Source organism: Onychomys torridus, chromosome 10 (genome assembly GCF_903995425.1).
Source record: "Onychomys torridus chromosome 10, mOncTor1.1, whole genome shotgun sequence".
NCBI lineage: Eukaryota > Metazoa > Chordata > Mammalia > Rodentia > Cricetidae > Onychomys > Onychomys torridus.
Window position 1 is genome coordinate 19,006,176 of NC_050452.1, and position 14,369 is coordinate 19,020,544.

Sequence of the window (14,369 nt, forward strand, 5' to 3'; positions counted from 1 at the left end):
ACCATTAATAACTTTGGAGAGGTGTGTGTATAACAGTGTGAACTGATGGATAAATAAGAAATATGGGTATCTTTACTCCTATGTTATTTTCTGTGTATCTCCATGAAATAAAGTTGAATAAATTTTTATGAAATAAAACACAACCATAAATGACCAACTTTTTGGGAGTGCTTTTCTAAATTATTACTAAGGTGTTCCAGAAAAAAATTAACCTGTATATTCCCATGATTGTAACAGTATCTTCTAACTATTTTTTCTGGAGTCTGAATATGTTCCTCACAGAGGTCTTGTTTCTTTAGTAGCTAACATCTGTTTACTTTGAAAATATTATGTTCATTTTGATTATTCATGTCCTGGAATATTTATTTTGGTCTGTTGATAGTGCTGAGAAACTCTTGAACTCAGTTGAAGTTACTGGGATGGAAATCACAAGAATTAGTAGGAGGTTGTGTAGATGTAACCGTCTTGTTAAATAAGAAACATAGAGCTGATTGCAGAGTTAAAGGCCAAGAGGTCAGAGCAATAGTTAAGAGCTATAAACCTTACCCTTCACTGCCACTCCTGTCCTTCCCTCAGCAAGGGACCTACTTCCTGTGTCCTGTCTTTTATATAGACTTTCTGTTCTGCCTCTCATTGGTTGTAAACCCAGCCACATGACCTCCTCATCACTGCCTGTCTGTACAGACCTCCAGGTCTTCTATGGTTGGTATTGACATTAAAGGTGTGTGTTGACATGCTGGCTGTATCCTTGAACACACAGAGATCCTGCCTAGCTCTGCTTCCCAAGTGCTGGGATTAAAGGCATGCGCCACCACCGCCCAGCTTCTGCTATGGCTTGCTCTGACCCCAAGGCAACTTTATTAACATACAAATGAAATCACATTTCAGTACAAATAAAATATCACCAAGGTTGAGCTGGAGAGATGATTCAGAGGTTAAGAACACTGGTTGTTCTTCCAGAGGTCCTGAGTTCAATTCCCATGGTGGCTCACAACCATCTGTAGTGAGATCTGGCTCCCTCTTTTGGCCTGCAGAAATACATGCAAACAGAACATTGTATATATAATAAATAAATCTTTAAAAAAAGTGTTAGTAGGAGGCTTACAGGAAAGTCAGAGTAATGGCTACAGGTCCTGTCAAAGAAGCCAGAGCAGGAGGATAGACTTGTACTCATCTTCCAAAGTTAAGAGAACTAGGTAGTTATAGAATGAGATCTCAAAGGGGTGACCCTGAGGACTTCCATGGTAAGGAAAAGATACAGGATATAGAAAGGGGTAGGGAGATACAGGCAAAAGCTAGCTCGGAGAAGGTGACAGCTTTGAGTCGTGAGTCATGCCAAGGCATGAAGATGTGTAAGTATTTATTAGAGAGGATGGAAAGAGCCTTAATCGGAGAAAAGTGGAGTAGAAATTAGAGAAGAGCAGGGGTTGTTGAATGGAGTCAAAGCTGCCTTTTGGAACATATAATGGATAGTTTTTGGCAAATAACTTTCTAAGAAAATCATGAAAGTAAAGAAAGGAGTTATGAATAGAGTCAAAACTTAACTTACTCTGAATAATTTTATATCTTTTATATCTTATATAAATTTTTTATCTTATATAAAATTAGCTGGAAAATTTCTAAACTAGTTTTTCTTTTTCTTTTTTCTTTTTGGTGCTGAGAAAAAAACAAACCCAGGGCCTTGTGCATGGTAGGCAAGCGCTCTACCATTGAGCTAAGTCCCCAATCTTTAAACTAGGTTTTATTAAATTATTTATTAGACTTGTAGCTATTGAAGTCAGCCTCTGTGTTGATAATGCATTTTCCTGCCCTTTCTCTTACCAAATCCAAAAGAAAAGACATGGGAAAAGCATTCTTACAGAGACAAGCTATAAGAGGAAACATACCAAGTCCTTCTCATATGGCCATTATGATCCTAAATGATTAGCTTATTTATAATACTACAATGTTGAATGTTTATTTAGTGATAGTAAATGCTTAACATTGGAAAAAAGGGAAATTAAGAAAATTATACATGGTTATATTTATGAACATAGTGGTTTGGATTCTAAGAAGATATTTGCAAATTGATCCAATAATTATTAGGTAAATACACAATCAATCAGACTTATAATAATAGGATGATAGCATATTGATAGATGAATATCAGCCATTTAAACAAAATACTGAAGAAGAAGAAGAAGAAAAACATTATCACGGGGTAGAAAAAATTATTTTTCTATCTCATGATAGAAAACTCATGATAAAAACAACCAAACGTAGAGACAAGCTTTCATAACTATTGTAAGGCTATGAATATCTCAAACATGTTTTATTGTAAAATATAAAGGCTTTTTAATGTTAAGAATTTTGTTTACCAAAAATAATTTTAATTTTACTCATTCACAACAAATCTTGTCTGTGGTGAATCAAAGAAGCATTGGCAAAGCTTAGTTCTTGAAAGCTTAGTTCTGAGAACATTCAGAACAACTGAATCTTTGACTGTGCTCCTTCCGAATCTCCTAAACCTAAACCATCTTTGTTTTGTTTATCATGATTATTTTAAGCAGAGTCTGACAAATGCATATTTAAAAATCAACCATTGTATGTACTTACCAATCTTTTAATCACATTATTATTTGTATCTAGTATACTTTGCTATATTATTGTAAGTAATATATTGTTCCTCTCATCTAAATGTATATATGCACCATGTTCATGTTTGATGTCTTTGCAAAACATATGAAGTCCAGCTAGAGAATTGTCTTAATACTGTCACTATAGTTATATACTCTGAGAGCAAACTGGGTCAGTGCATGTGAGCTCTGAAACAAAGGACCAATACACTACATTCATGTTTAGAACATACCCTCACACATGTGTAACTAAATATGCACACATAGTCAAATAAACTGTATACTTATTAATGTAATTACATGGAGACAGTGATACTAAATTATCATCAAGTAATAGCAATAGGTATTATTAGATAAATAAAGAGCATAAAATATTATTGGAACATTTTAATATTGTATTTTCAGTGAGCGTTTATGTCATGCTCCATCAAAAGAGTCCGCATGTGCTATGTGTAACCCAACAACTGAGAAACACTGAACTGGTAGACCCATCATTCCAATGGCATGGGCCAAAAGGAAAAATTGTTTCAGGTAGGATTTATTTTAGTTATCATAATTAAATAGATGTATCTCAGATTTACTTATACTTAAAAGAATATTTGTATCTAATACATTTATCACTTATTCAAATACTTTCTTTGTAGTCTTGTGGAGTTGATATAGCAATGTTGATAGCATGAGCATTTCCTATTGTCTTTATTAAGGATAAAGGCAGTAAAAAAATTCAACTGTTTCAAGAGTTCTAGAAGCATCTCTATTCCAAAAGTTATCATTCTATGTGGAAATCAGTTTGTTTCTGATTTCATTACTATTCTTTTGCTTATGTACCTGTTTTATTGTGGACTGTTTGTTTTATCTTTGCTCTAAATCTTGCATTTGATAATTGACTTACTTTACAGTTTACTTTCAAATATGTAAAGTTTAGCTGGTTTGAAATTTTTTCTTTTCTTTTTTTTTTTTGGTACCAATGAAAGCTAGTGAATGTTCATACTAAAGGTCTATTCAATGGAGGACCCAGTCATTTTTGCATATCCTCAAATGAACTTTATCGCCTTTCCTTTTGTTTCTTTTATAAGACCTCATTGGTATTTTGAGACAGTACAAGGATTAAAGGCTACAGGCTTGTTGTTTATTTGGACTGAGGGAAGTGTGTTTACACAAAGACTTGCCAAAGATCTCGTGTAATCTATACCTCACTTTAGTGACATAGGGACAGATGTGCTGCATGTTTATGTCTACAGAGGGCTCATAAAGAAATCCTAAGGGGCTGGGCAGCTTACGTGCTAATTCTCATGTAAAGACATCTCATATTGGAATTATTATTATTAATATTATTATTATTTGGTTTTTCAAGACAGGGTTTCTCTGTGTAGCTTTGTGCCTTTCCTGGAACTCACTTTGTAGACTAGTCTGTCCTTGAACTCACAGAGATATGCCTGCCTCTGCTTCCCGAGTGCTGGGATTAAAGGCATGTGCCACCACCACCCAGCTTCATATTGGAATTATAATCAATTATAATATAATCAAATCCATTTTTATTGTTCTCTAGTAGCAGCAGCATATGCTATAATACAAACATTTTATGTTCTGCATTGATTCTGAAACTTTGTCATTTGAAAAATAAACACCCAAGCTTTGTGGGTTTTGAACTTTTGATTTGGAGGTGGAAATCTGGAGCATTTCTTCTTTAAGATGACTTACTAGGTTTTGCAGTTTATATTGCAGTATAGTATTTAGTTCAGTTACTCCTTTAAGTTGGGAAGACTCCTCTTTATCTTTTCATAATAAAAAGTAGGTATTCAGAAATATAAATTTCCAGGTAAAAATAAAATCAAATCAGTACTGCATTTTTCACACACACACACACACACACACACACACACACACACACACACACACTCTCTCTCTCTCTCTCTCTCTCTCTCTCTCTCTCTCTCTGTCTCTCTCTCTCTCTCTCTCACTTTCTAGGATATTCTGAATTCATATTTGATTTATTTAATTTTTGACAATATCATATCATCTATTAGTTTTAAAGCTTATTGATAAGGTATCATTTTCTCAGAGTTTGAATCACTTGTGGACTAAGCATGAGGATCTGAGTTCATATCTCCAGCACTCAATTAAAAACAAGGAGTGGTGGCATTCAGCACTGCAGAGATTCAGGGTCAGGCTGATCCAGGGTTCACTGTCTAGCCAGCCTAGCCAAAATGAGCTCCACATTCAGTAAAAGGCCTTGTCTCAAAAAGTAAGGTGAGGGTTGGCAAGCTGTATGCTGTATTACTAGGTTAAGGCACTTGCCAAGTTCAGTGGACTGTGTTTATTTCTCAGGTTCCATATAGTGGCAAGAGAAAGTCACCTCCTGTATATTGTCCTGTGACCTTCACATTTGTGTCATGCTCTGTGCTTGCACATGAGTGGAAACATTCATTCAAATAATAATAAATGCAAACAAATAAAACTAAGGTGGATAGGTCCTCTGGTCAGGAAGTCACTATCTTCAGTTGTGAAAACACTGATCTATTGGTTAGTTCTGCAGCCATACGTACTCACCAAGCAGGTTAAATTCAGTAAACCACAAAACAAAAGACTTAAATGTGAGAAAAGGTCTTTTAGAGAGGAGACTTAGGAGGAGGTAGGAGAAAGTTAAGAGATGGTAGAGGGTGAAAGCAATCAGAAAACACCATATACATGTAAGAAACCATCAAAGTATAAATTTAATAAAGAAAAAATAAGGTACAGAGCAGCAGAGGATGATGCCAGTATCGACCTGTGGCTTTCACAAGCTCATGCATTTACACATGTACATATGCAAAGAAATCATATATTTTACTGCATCATGTTTTTATTATGGAATGTCTCCAGAAAAGATATTTGCTCATTTTGAAGCATCATAAGACTAACATTCTTAAGCTGTCTGTACAGCTAGAATATTACCAAGACACTGGGACCTTTAAGTAAGCTATTTTAAAACTTCTTAGCAACTTGTCCTCAACCCCCTCCACTAAATACTATCCTGAGAATTTAGTTCTGTTCTCTTGTGTTCCTTTATGAATTTCCCATATACCTAATCATATATACATACATACGTATACATTCTGAAAGTTCACATTTTAGCTTTGCTATTGTGAATTTTTTTCACATTTTCCTTCCTCCTCCAGCTTTCTGCAGACATATTTTGTAAATAGAAGTTGTATGTATTTAAGGTGTAAAGCTTGGCATTTATACAGCTATATAATGACCACAATCCAACTATTACTTAGACATTTCATATGATTACTGTTCTTTCCTAGTGAGAACACTTAAGATCTTCTTTTACCAATTTTTAGAAAACAATGAAAAGACAAAAAAATAACAAATACAAAACAAAAAAGGTACACAAAAACATGGATTCTGTTTTGTGTTGGCCAGCTACTCGTGAGCATGGGGTCTACCCTGGAGTGTGATTGATATGTCCAGTGTCACTCCTTTGGAGAAAACTGATTTTGCATCTTGTAGCAGGTATCAATTGAAAATAGTTTCTTGGTAAGGGGTGGAACTTCATGCCCTCTTCCCCTTCTCTGCACTGGGAGTTTGTCTGGCTTGAACTTGGTCAGGTCTTGTGCATGCTATCATAGTCTCTGAATTCATATGTGTTTCTTCCTTGTTGTGTCTGGAAGACACTGTTTCCTTGGAGCCATCCACCACCTCTAGCTCTTACAATATTTTCCCATTATCTTCCACGTGGGAACCTGAGCCTTAAGGTGGGGTTTTGATAGAGACAACCCATTTAGGGCTGAGTGCTCCAAATTCTCTGACTCTTTGCATATTTTCCAATTGAAAGTCTCCGTGTTAATTACCATCTACTGCTAGAAGGGTCTTTTTTGATGAGGGTTGATATATGCACTGACCTATGGGTATAGCAATATGTCTTTAGGAGCAATTTTATTGCTATGTTTGTTTAGCAGAATAATAGTACTAAATTTCCCCTTTATATTTTCTCATCCATATCTAAGTATAAACATATTTAAAATAATAAACTAAGTTGCAGTGAAATTTATTTTATAATTTTAACAGCTCTAATGCATGGCCTTCTAAAGATGTAGTCAAACTCTGGGTATTTGGATAACAAAGCGAGGAAGGTATAAGGGCCAATTTAAATGAAATGATTAATTAATAAATATCTGTGTTGTGTGATTTCTTATATTTAACCCTATATTTTCTGTGTGAAATACATTTCTATTGACTTTGTGAATTTCCACTTAAACTTAATCACTTAAGGATCTGTGATCAATCACTGATATTATAGGGTTGATATTTATATTGAGTATGAAATTCTCTGCCTGTGCTTTCAAAATGTTTCTTAACTCTTCAAAAGTTAAAAGTAGCCAGAGGGCACTCTGTTATAGATTGTATGCTGTTTTGTTTTCTGGCTTTCCTGTTTAGCATTGCTGTCTTTATACTCCTGGCATTGAAAGAGATGCTGTAAAAATATAGCACACATACATATACATACATACATGCAATATGATACACATATATTATACATAACATAGATATGTATATACAAAATGTGTATTTTGTGTATATATTTATTTACCATAAAATAATATTTATATTTAATGTTGAGTTATATTTTCAGTAAGCTTATATTCTGCATATGAAATGTTGTGCCCAGAAGGAAGGCTATTAGAAGTTACTTATTATCAGAGTTTCTTTACAGAATAGGATGTAAACAAAAGTTGTTTACTAAATAGCTGTTGTAATGTGAGTTCTTATACTTTCTTATATCATCTGTACCAAATACAGTGCATATATATATATGTATATTTATATATTTTATTGACAATTCTGGTGTAGGAAAATTTCATTTTGAATTATTACTAAGGAATACATAACTTCATTGATGTTGTGATATTTAAATTAAAAAATTATTATAATACTATGTTTTCTGAAATATATAGTAACCACTTAAATTATTGGTATCTTTAAGAATAGCATGTTAAGATAAATACATAATCTTCAGAAGATATTCATGAACAAGTAGGCATTAAAACAAATATATTCTTTTATATTACATTTTTCAGCTTCATCCAGGATATATAAATGGAGATCTCAAGGCATAATTCTCTATGTAAAGTCCTTGAGGGTGGGTATATCTGTCTATTCATTTCTCCTTCAAAATATGCAGCAGGAATTTTCATATAATAAAATGTCAGTGCTAAGAGCATTCTGGCATTTTGCTTTAGTGTTTAAAAACATGTAAGTATTAAATCATTTACTTAAAATGGAAAAAAGATATGCAGTCATTTCCTGAGATAATACTTTCAATTCTAATGAATGGAGTATTCAGTTCTTAATTAAGAAAATGTTAGTATCCAAAACTTTTATGATCCAAAATTGTAGTTAGGAACTTTCAGAATAACAACCTGTCTGTTTAATGATTATTATGTTTGCTGAATTGAACAACCCTGTGAGTTAGACAGCTATATCTTTTCATTCTTCACAAATAAACTGGACTTCACAAGATGAAGTGGTTACCCATGGTTGTACAATTTGTAAGAGAAAATAGATCCTTCACATCTATATCTTAATATCTGAAGAATAGGTTTACTCTCCATTTGACAGCAGAGTTTCCTTCCAATATAATACTTATGCTGAAGCAAAGAGGGAGCTTACATCCCATTCTTTTTCTAACACAGGAACACTATGATTGATTGACAAGTCTGATAATCTAATTTTCCTTTTATCTTCGTCTGTAACCCTCAGTGTTTGAAACAACTCATTGTTTTGTGTACCATTCTGTGTAGCGATAAGAAATCCTAGCTGTTAATGGTTATACTGTAATAGACTTTGTTTTGGGGTACACAATTTCATGTGCAGATTGGAAGATTCTATAACTCATCCTTAAACTATGTGAATATTATTTATGTTATAGTTAAATAAATATATAAAATATATACTTTGTTTATACATGTTGTTTGTACTATATATGCATTAATGTGCTGCATATATCTGTGTATAAACTTTCATAAATAGTACTATATTTCTGATAGTGCCAGGCTTTTTCTTTGGGGCTACCTACCAACTCCCAAATCATGACACAGAGACTTCTTATTAGTTATGAATTCTCGGCTTAGCTTAGGCTCATTTCTGGCTACCTCTTTTAACTTAAATTAACCTGTTTCTCTTTATTTACCTTTTGCCTCAGGGCTTTTTACTTTTATTTCTGTATGTCTTACTTTTTCTGCTTCTCTTGTCTGGCTGGCAGCTGCCTGGCTCCTTGCCTAGGCCTGTTCCTCTCTTTCTCCTCATTCTCTCCTCCTTCTTTTCTTGCTTTCTTTTGGAGCCTAGATTTCTTCTGCTAATTCTCTTTGCCTGTTATAGCTCCACCTATCCCTCTCCTGCCTAGCTATTGGCCATTCTGCTTTTTCTTAGACCAATCAGGTGCCTTAGGCAGGCAAGGTGAAACAAGTGTGACACATCTTTACATAATTAAACAGATGCAGCATAAACAAAAGTAACACATCCTTACAAAGTTAAAGTAATATTCTGCAGCATAAAACAAATGTAACACATCTTTGGCTAGTGAAAGTAATATTCCACAACATGATAGCATCTCTTTCAATGTAAGGAAGATACTAGGAGTGCTTTATTTTATGTCCATATGTCATTCTTAGTCTCTTACCACTTAGACCAGTGGTCCTCAACCTTCTTTATGCTGTGACTCTTTTTTTTTTTCTCCTGGAGCTGAGGACTGAACCCAGGCCTTGTGCTTGCTAGGCAAGTGCTCTACCACTGAGCTAAATCCCCAACCCCCTTTTTTTGTTTTTTTGAGACAGGGTTTCTCTGTGTAGCTTTGCGCCTTCCTGGAACTTGCTTTGTAGACCAGGCTGGCCTTGAACTCACAGAGATCCACCTGGCTCTGCCTCCCGAGTGCTGGGATTAAAGGCGTGCACTGCACTGCCACCCCCCGGCAATGCTGTGACTCTTTAATACAGTTCCTCATATTGGCGAACCACCCCCCACTGTAACTATTTGATATATAGTATATCTGATATATGACCCTGTGAAAGGGTCATTTGATCCCCCAAAGGGGTTGCAGCCGACAGGTTAAGAACCACTGACTTGAACAGTCCCACAATTGGTGAACTCGGGTTGGTGGAAATTTGATTTTAAGTCATCCTAGCATCCGCTGATAATAAACATCAAATGTATTGACTAACTTTTTGTAATTCCTTTTTGTGGTCATAAATTTTGAGGGTTTTTAGGTTGCTTTAAGTGTTTGGTATTTTGTCTCCCTATTGTGATTTAAGTTGCTGTATATTATACCTTTATTAGAAAACAGCACTGCACAAGTGACATCCACAGGAAGCCTCATATTTCAGAACTTTGAGGAGACCATGAGTGGGGTTTATACATGTTTCCTGGAGTACAAACCAACTGTAGAAGAAGTTGTTAAAAATCTTCAACTGAAGTATGTTATTTATGGTAAGAAGCAAATTTAATTATGTTTTAACATATCTTAATGTTTTAAAATGCTTGAACATTTTAACAGGCTTATTATTTTATATATTTTTACTATTTAAAACATTTCTTAAATTTAAATACATTTTGATCATATTCTTCTCCTCCCCCAACTTCTTCCAGATCCTCTCTCCCTTCCTACCCACCCTACCTTAAGTTCTTTCTCAAAAAACAAAGTAAACAATCCAACAACAGAACCCCTCAAACGAAGAAAACAAAATAAAGCACCACCCCCAAACAAACAAACAAACAAACCCAAAACAAAACCCTGATAACTGTAACCAGATAAAAGCACACAAACCTATGGAGTCCATGAATTATATGTCAACTATTTCTGGATGTGAGGCTTGCCCTGAAGTGGTTGATATACCCAGTGTCACTCCATGGGAGATAACTCATTTTCCTTCTCCTACCAGGTATAAATGATAGTTCAATTGTTATCCTTTACCCTAGTGGCTAGGTTTCCTCCCTTCCTTCTTTCCCTCCCTCCTTTCTTTCTTTCTTTCTTTCTTTCTTTCTTTCTTTCTTTCTTTCTTTCTTTCTTTCTTTTTTCTTCCTTCCTTCCTTCCTTCCTTCCTTCCTTCCTTCCTTCCTTCCTTCCTTCCTTCCTTCCTTCCTTCCTTCCTTCCTTCCTTCCTTCCTTCCTTCCTTCTTTCTTTCTTTCTTTTTATTAATTAACTTAAAAATAATAGAAAACATATGATAAAACAAAAACTATAATATCAAAGTTGGACAAGACAAACCAACAGAAGGAAAAGAGCCCAAGAGAAGGCACAAGAATCAGAGACCCACTCATTCACACATCCAGAAATCCCATAAAAATACTAAACTGGAAGCTATAATATAAGCACCAATGACCTGGTGCAGATCTGTGCATGCCTTGTGCATGCTGCTTCAGTCTTTGTGAGTCCCTAGGGCTTTGCTCACATTGGTTTAGAGGAGGGCTTTGTTTTCTTGGTGTCTTCCATAACCCTTGGTTCTTAGAATCCTTCTGACTCCTCTTCCTCAGGGTTCCCTCAGCCTGAGGGGAGGGATTTGATGGAGACATCCCATTTCAGGTTAAGTGTTCCATTACACTCTCTGGGTAATGTTTTCTGTGAATTTCTATATTTGTTCCCAACTGCTGCAGGAGAAAGTGTCTCTGATGATGGCTGAACAGTCTGTGGAGCACAATATCGTTAGGAGTCATTTTGTTCTCTGTCTATCTCTCTCTCTCTGTTTTTTCTTTCTCAGTATTATTTGGTTTTAGCCTGGGTCCTTGAGTCCTGTCTACTCTCAGGTTCTTGGTCACACAAACAATGTCGGGTGGATGTGGTTTCCATCTTCTATTGTGGGCCTTAAGGCAAATCAGTTATTAGTTGGTAACTTCCACAGCTTTGTGCCACCATTGCCCCAGCATATCTTGCAGGTCGTACGCCATTGTAGATAAAGGGTTTGTGGCTTGCTTGGTGCTTAATTTTCTCTTTTGAGGGCATGCAGAGTACTTTCCTGTACTAAAGATGCTGTAACATAGGGGTAAAGGCTATATATAGTCACTGGCTTGACATCACCATGTTCAAAGAGTTGTGTAGGTGTTGTCTTCAGAATGGAGCCTTGCTGTCAGGTTTTGGAGAGCAACTTACAGTCCTGGAAATAACCTGGGTTGTATTGGGAGTCCTATGGGAGCCCTTTCAGCCAGCAACTCAATCAGATGTCCTGGTACTGGAAGCTTTGTTTCATGACAAGAGATAGCCAGTTGGGACTCTGTCTCCCCATTATTTGGTGATTTCATTTAAATCACTTTCATGTATGTGCATATTTTAGGAAGTTTATACTGTGTTAGGTGTCCATACTACCCCTCAAATAGCCCTTAACTTTAGCTGTCTCTCCCCATAGTCCCTCTGGCAACCCCCATCCTCTCCACCTTTTCACGTGATCTCATTCCAACACTACATCCATCCATATGTATCCCATTTCCCTTTTCTAACAAGACCTATTTGTTCCCGCTAGTCCCTTATTCTACCCACTTTGGTTCTGTGGATTGTAGCTTTGATATCATTGCCTTAACAGCTATTATCTACTTATAAGTGAATACACACCATATTTGACTTTCTGGGTCTGGGATACCTCAGCTTGTTTTCCTTTTAGTTCCATCCATTAGCCTGCAAATTTCATGATGTCATTTTTAATGGCTAATGCTCTATTATGTTAATGTACCACATTTTCTTTATCTATTCTTCTGTTGAGGTACATCTAAATGTTTCCAAATTCTGGTATTAGGAATTTAAGAGGGTTGTTTTTTTAAAAGACATTTTTTTAAAGCTTATGTTTTTAACAAGATTAAAAAAAAGAACTTTACTGTTTTTAGTATTCTTATTAAAATAATTCCTACTCACCTAAGTTACATTGTCTGTCTTAACAGCAAGGGGACAGACTGGTCACCAAAGCAGCCTTTGTCGTTTTAGTTAGCCAGTTAAAGCCCCATACAGAGCCATGTTTTCAAATCACAGTGATAATAATGATCATAGTTTGAATTGCTTTTCAATTCTGTGTGTCATGGTTGATGGTTTACCTCATCTCTTTATTAGGAGCAGGAAGCACACTATAAATCTCTCATCTTAGAATATTCTACTGAGGAATAAAATTGAGAGGGCTGATTTGATGTGAAATAAATGAAATAATAATATAAACTTACAAGTTTAATCAAACTGCGGGGACCCTGTATAGTAGACTGAAAAATGGCAGGGAAAGAGGTCTTCATGTTATCTTCAGAGCATGTGAGTATAAGCATATATGATGAAAGGGACTTGACCCTGTAATTAATTAAATTAAGGCTCTTATCATGGAGGGACTATCTTATATTAGTTATTTTTCTTGCTGTTAGGAGGAACACCTGACAAGAACCATTCAGGAAGGAGGGAATATTTTTGATATTAGTTTCTAAAGGCCTTTAGACCATCACAGCAGGAAGATATGGTGCAGGAAGTATGACTTATAGAGCAGAGAGATGAATACTGTGCTCATTCTTTTCTTTTATATTATATCCTTTGTTCCCATTTCTTATCTAGTCTGGGATCCCAGTGCATGAGATGATGTCACCCACATTTAGGGTAGATCTTAGTTCTCAGTTAGTCTTCCGGAAACATCCTCACAGACATCCCAGAGATGAATCTCCTGTGTTATTCCAAATTTAGGCAAGTTGATTTTAGAGTTTAAAGGTCACAATGCTTAACTGACTGAGTGAGCCTAGTGTAATCGTAAGGGGTTTGTTTTGAGACACAACTCACTCCAGCCCTTGCAGTGCAGAACTCAGAGCAACTCTGCATCCTTAGTGCTGGGATTCTATGTGTGCTACCATGCCTGACTATAAACTTTATATAAAAAGAAGTATAGGGACAAAGTCAGAAAAGGGAGATGTGGTAACAAAGAAGAGGCCAAGTGACTGTCTTTTACATTGGAGACAGGAGTTCCATGTGCCCAATCTAAGCATCTTCCAGTCATGTAGTGCTCAATAAGTGGTCTCCTTACATCATGATTTTAGTCTACCGAGACTTTCATATTTGTGTTCTTCAGAACTGAAAGACAATAAACATGTTATCTCTAAACTGTGTGTGTTATAGTAGCAATATGAAATATACATGCTATTGTTTTTATAGCCAACATGCCATTTATTAATAGTTTCCTGACAACATTTTGCTTACTCAAAAATGCTACTCTGTATTTCTAAGAGGGAGAGATTGTTATGATAAATGGCATGGTTTTAGTTAGGCAAGTCATATTTTAGATTTTTTATTTCTTTTTAGCTTTTTATTTTATAATTTAATTTAATTTTACATATCAGCCACAGATTCCCCTGTCCTCCCTCCTCCCACCCCCCTCTTCCCCTGACCTATTCCCCATTCCCATCTCCTCCAGGGCAAGGACTCCCCTGGGGATTCAGCTCAACCTGGTAGATTCAGTCCAGGCAGGTCTTAAGTGGTCATATTTTATCTCCATATTGATATTTCCTATATCTTATCACACATACACTTTACATTTACTGTAAGAGCATGTTGCATAAGCTAGCAAAGATATTTCTGCCTGAGAGGTGCTTTGCAAAAATTATGACAGGGAAAATTCACCATATACATAGTATGTACCAGGAATGTTGTGCTTTTATGTGTAATTTTTAAACAGCTGGCAACTAGGACCAGAGTGAGGAATGCTTATGTCTTGTTAAATAACTTCTGGGTATATCTGTTTTCCTTAAATTTCATAATTGCATTTTTCATT

The 14,369-nt window shown here is 35.7% G+C and overlaps 1 protein-coding gene across 1 annotated transcript in view; it reads left to right on the plus strand.

Annotated features, from left to right (window-relative positions):
- LOC118591823 (zona pellucida binding protein) overlaps positions 1-14,369 on the plus strand; it is a 136,989-nt gene that overhangs the window by 42,135 nt on the left and 80,485 nt on the right. The window contains exons 3-4 of the mRNA XM_036200229.1: positions 3,021-3,146; positions 9,933-10,082. Coding sequence (XP_036056122.1) covers positions 3,021-3,146; positions 9,933-10,082 — 276 coding nt within the window. The remainder of the gene's footprint in view (positions 1-3,020; positions 3,147-9,932; positions 10,083-14,369) is intronic.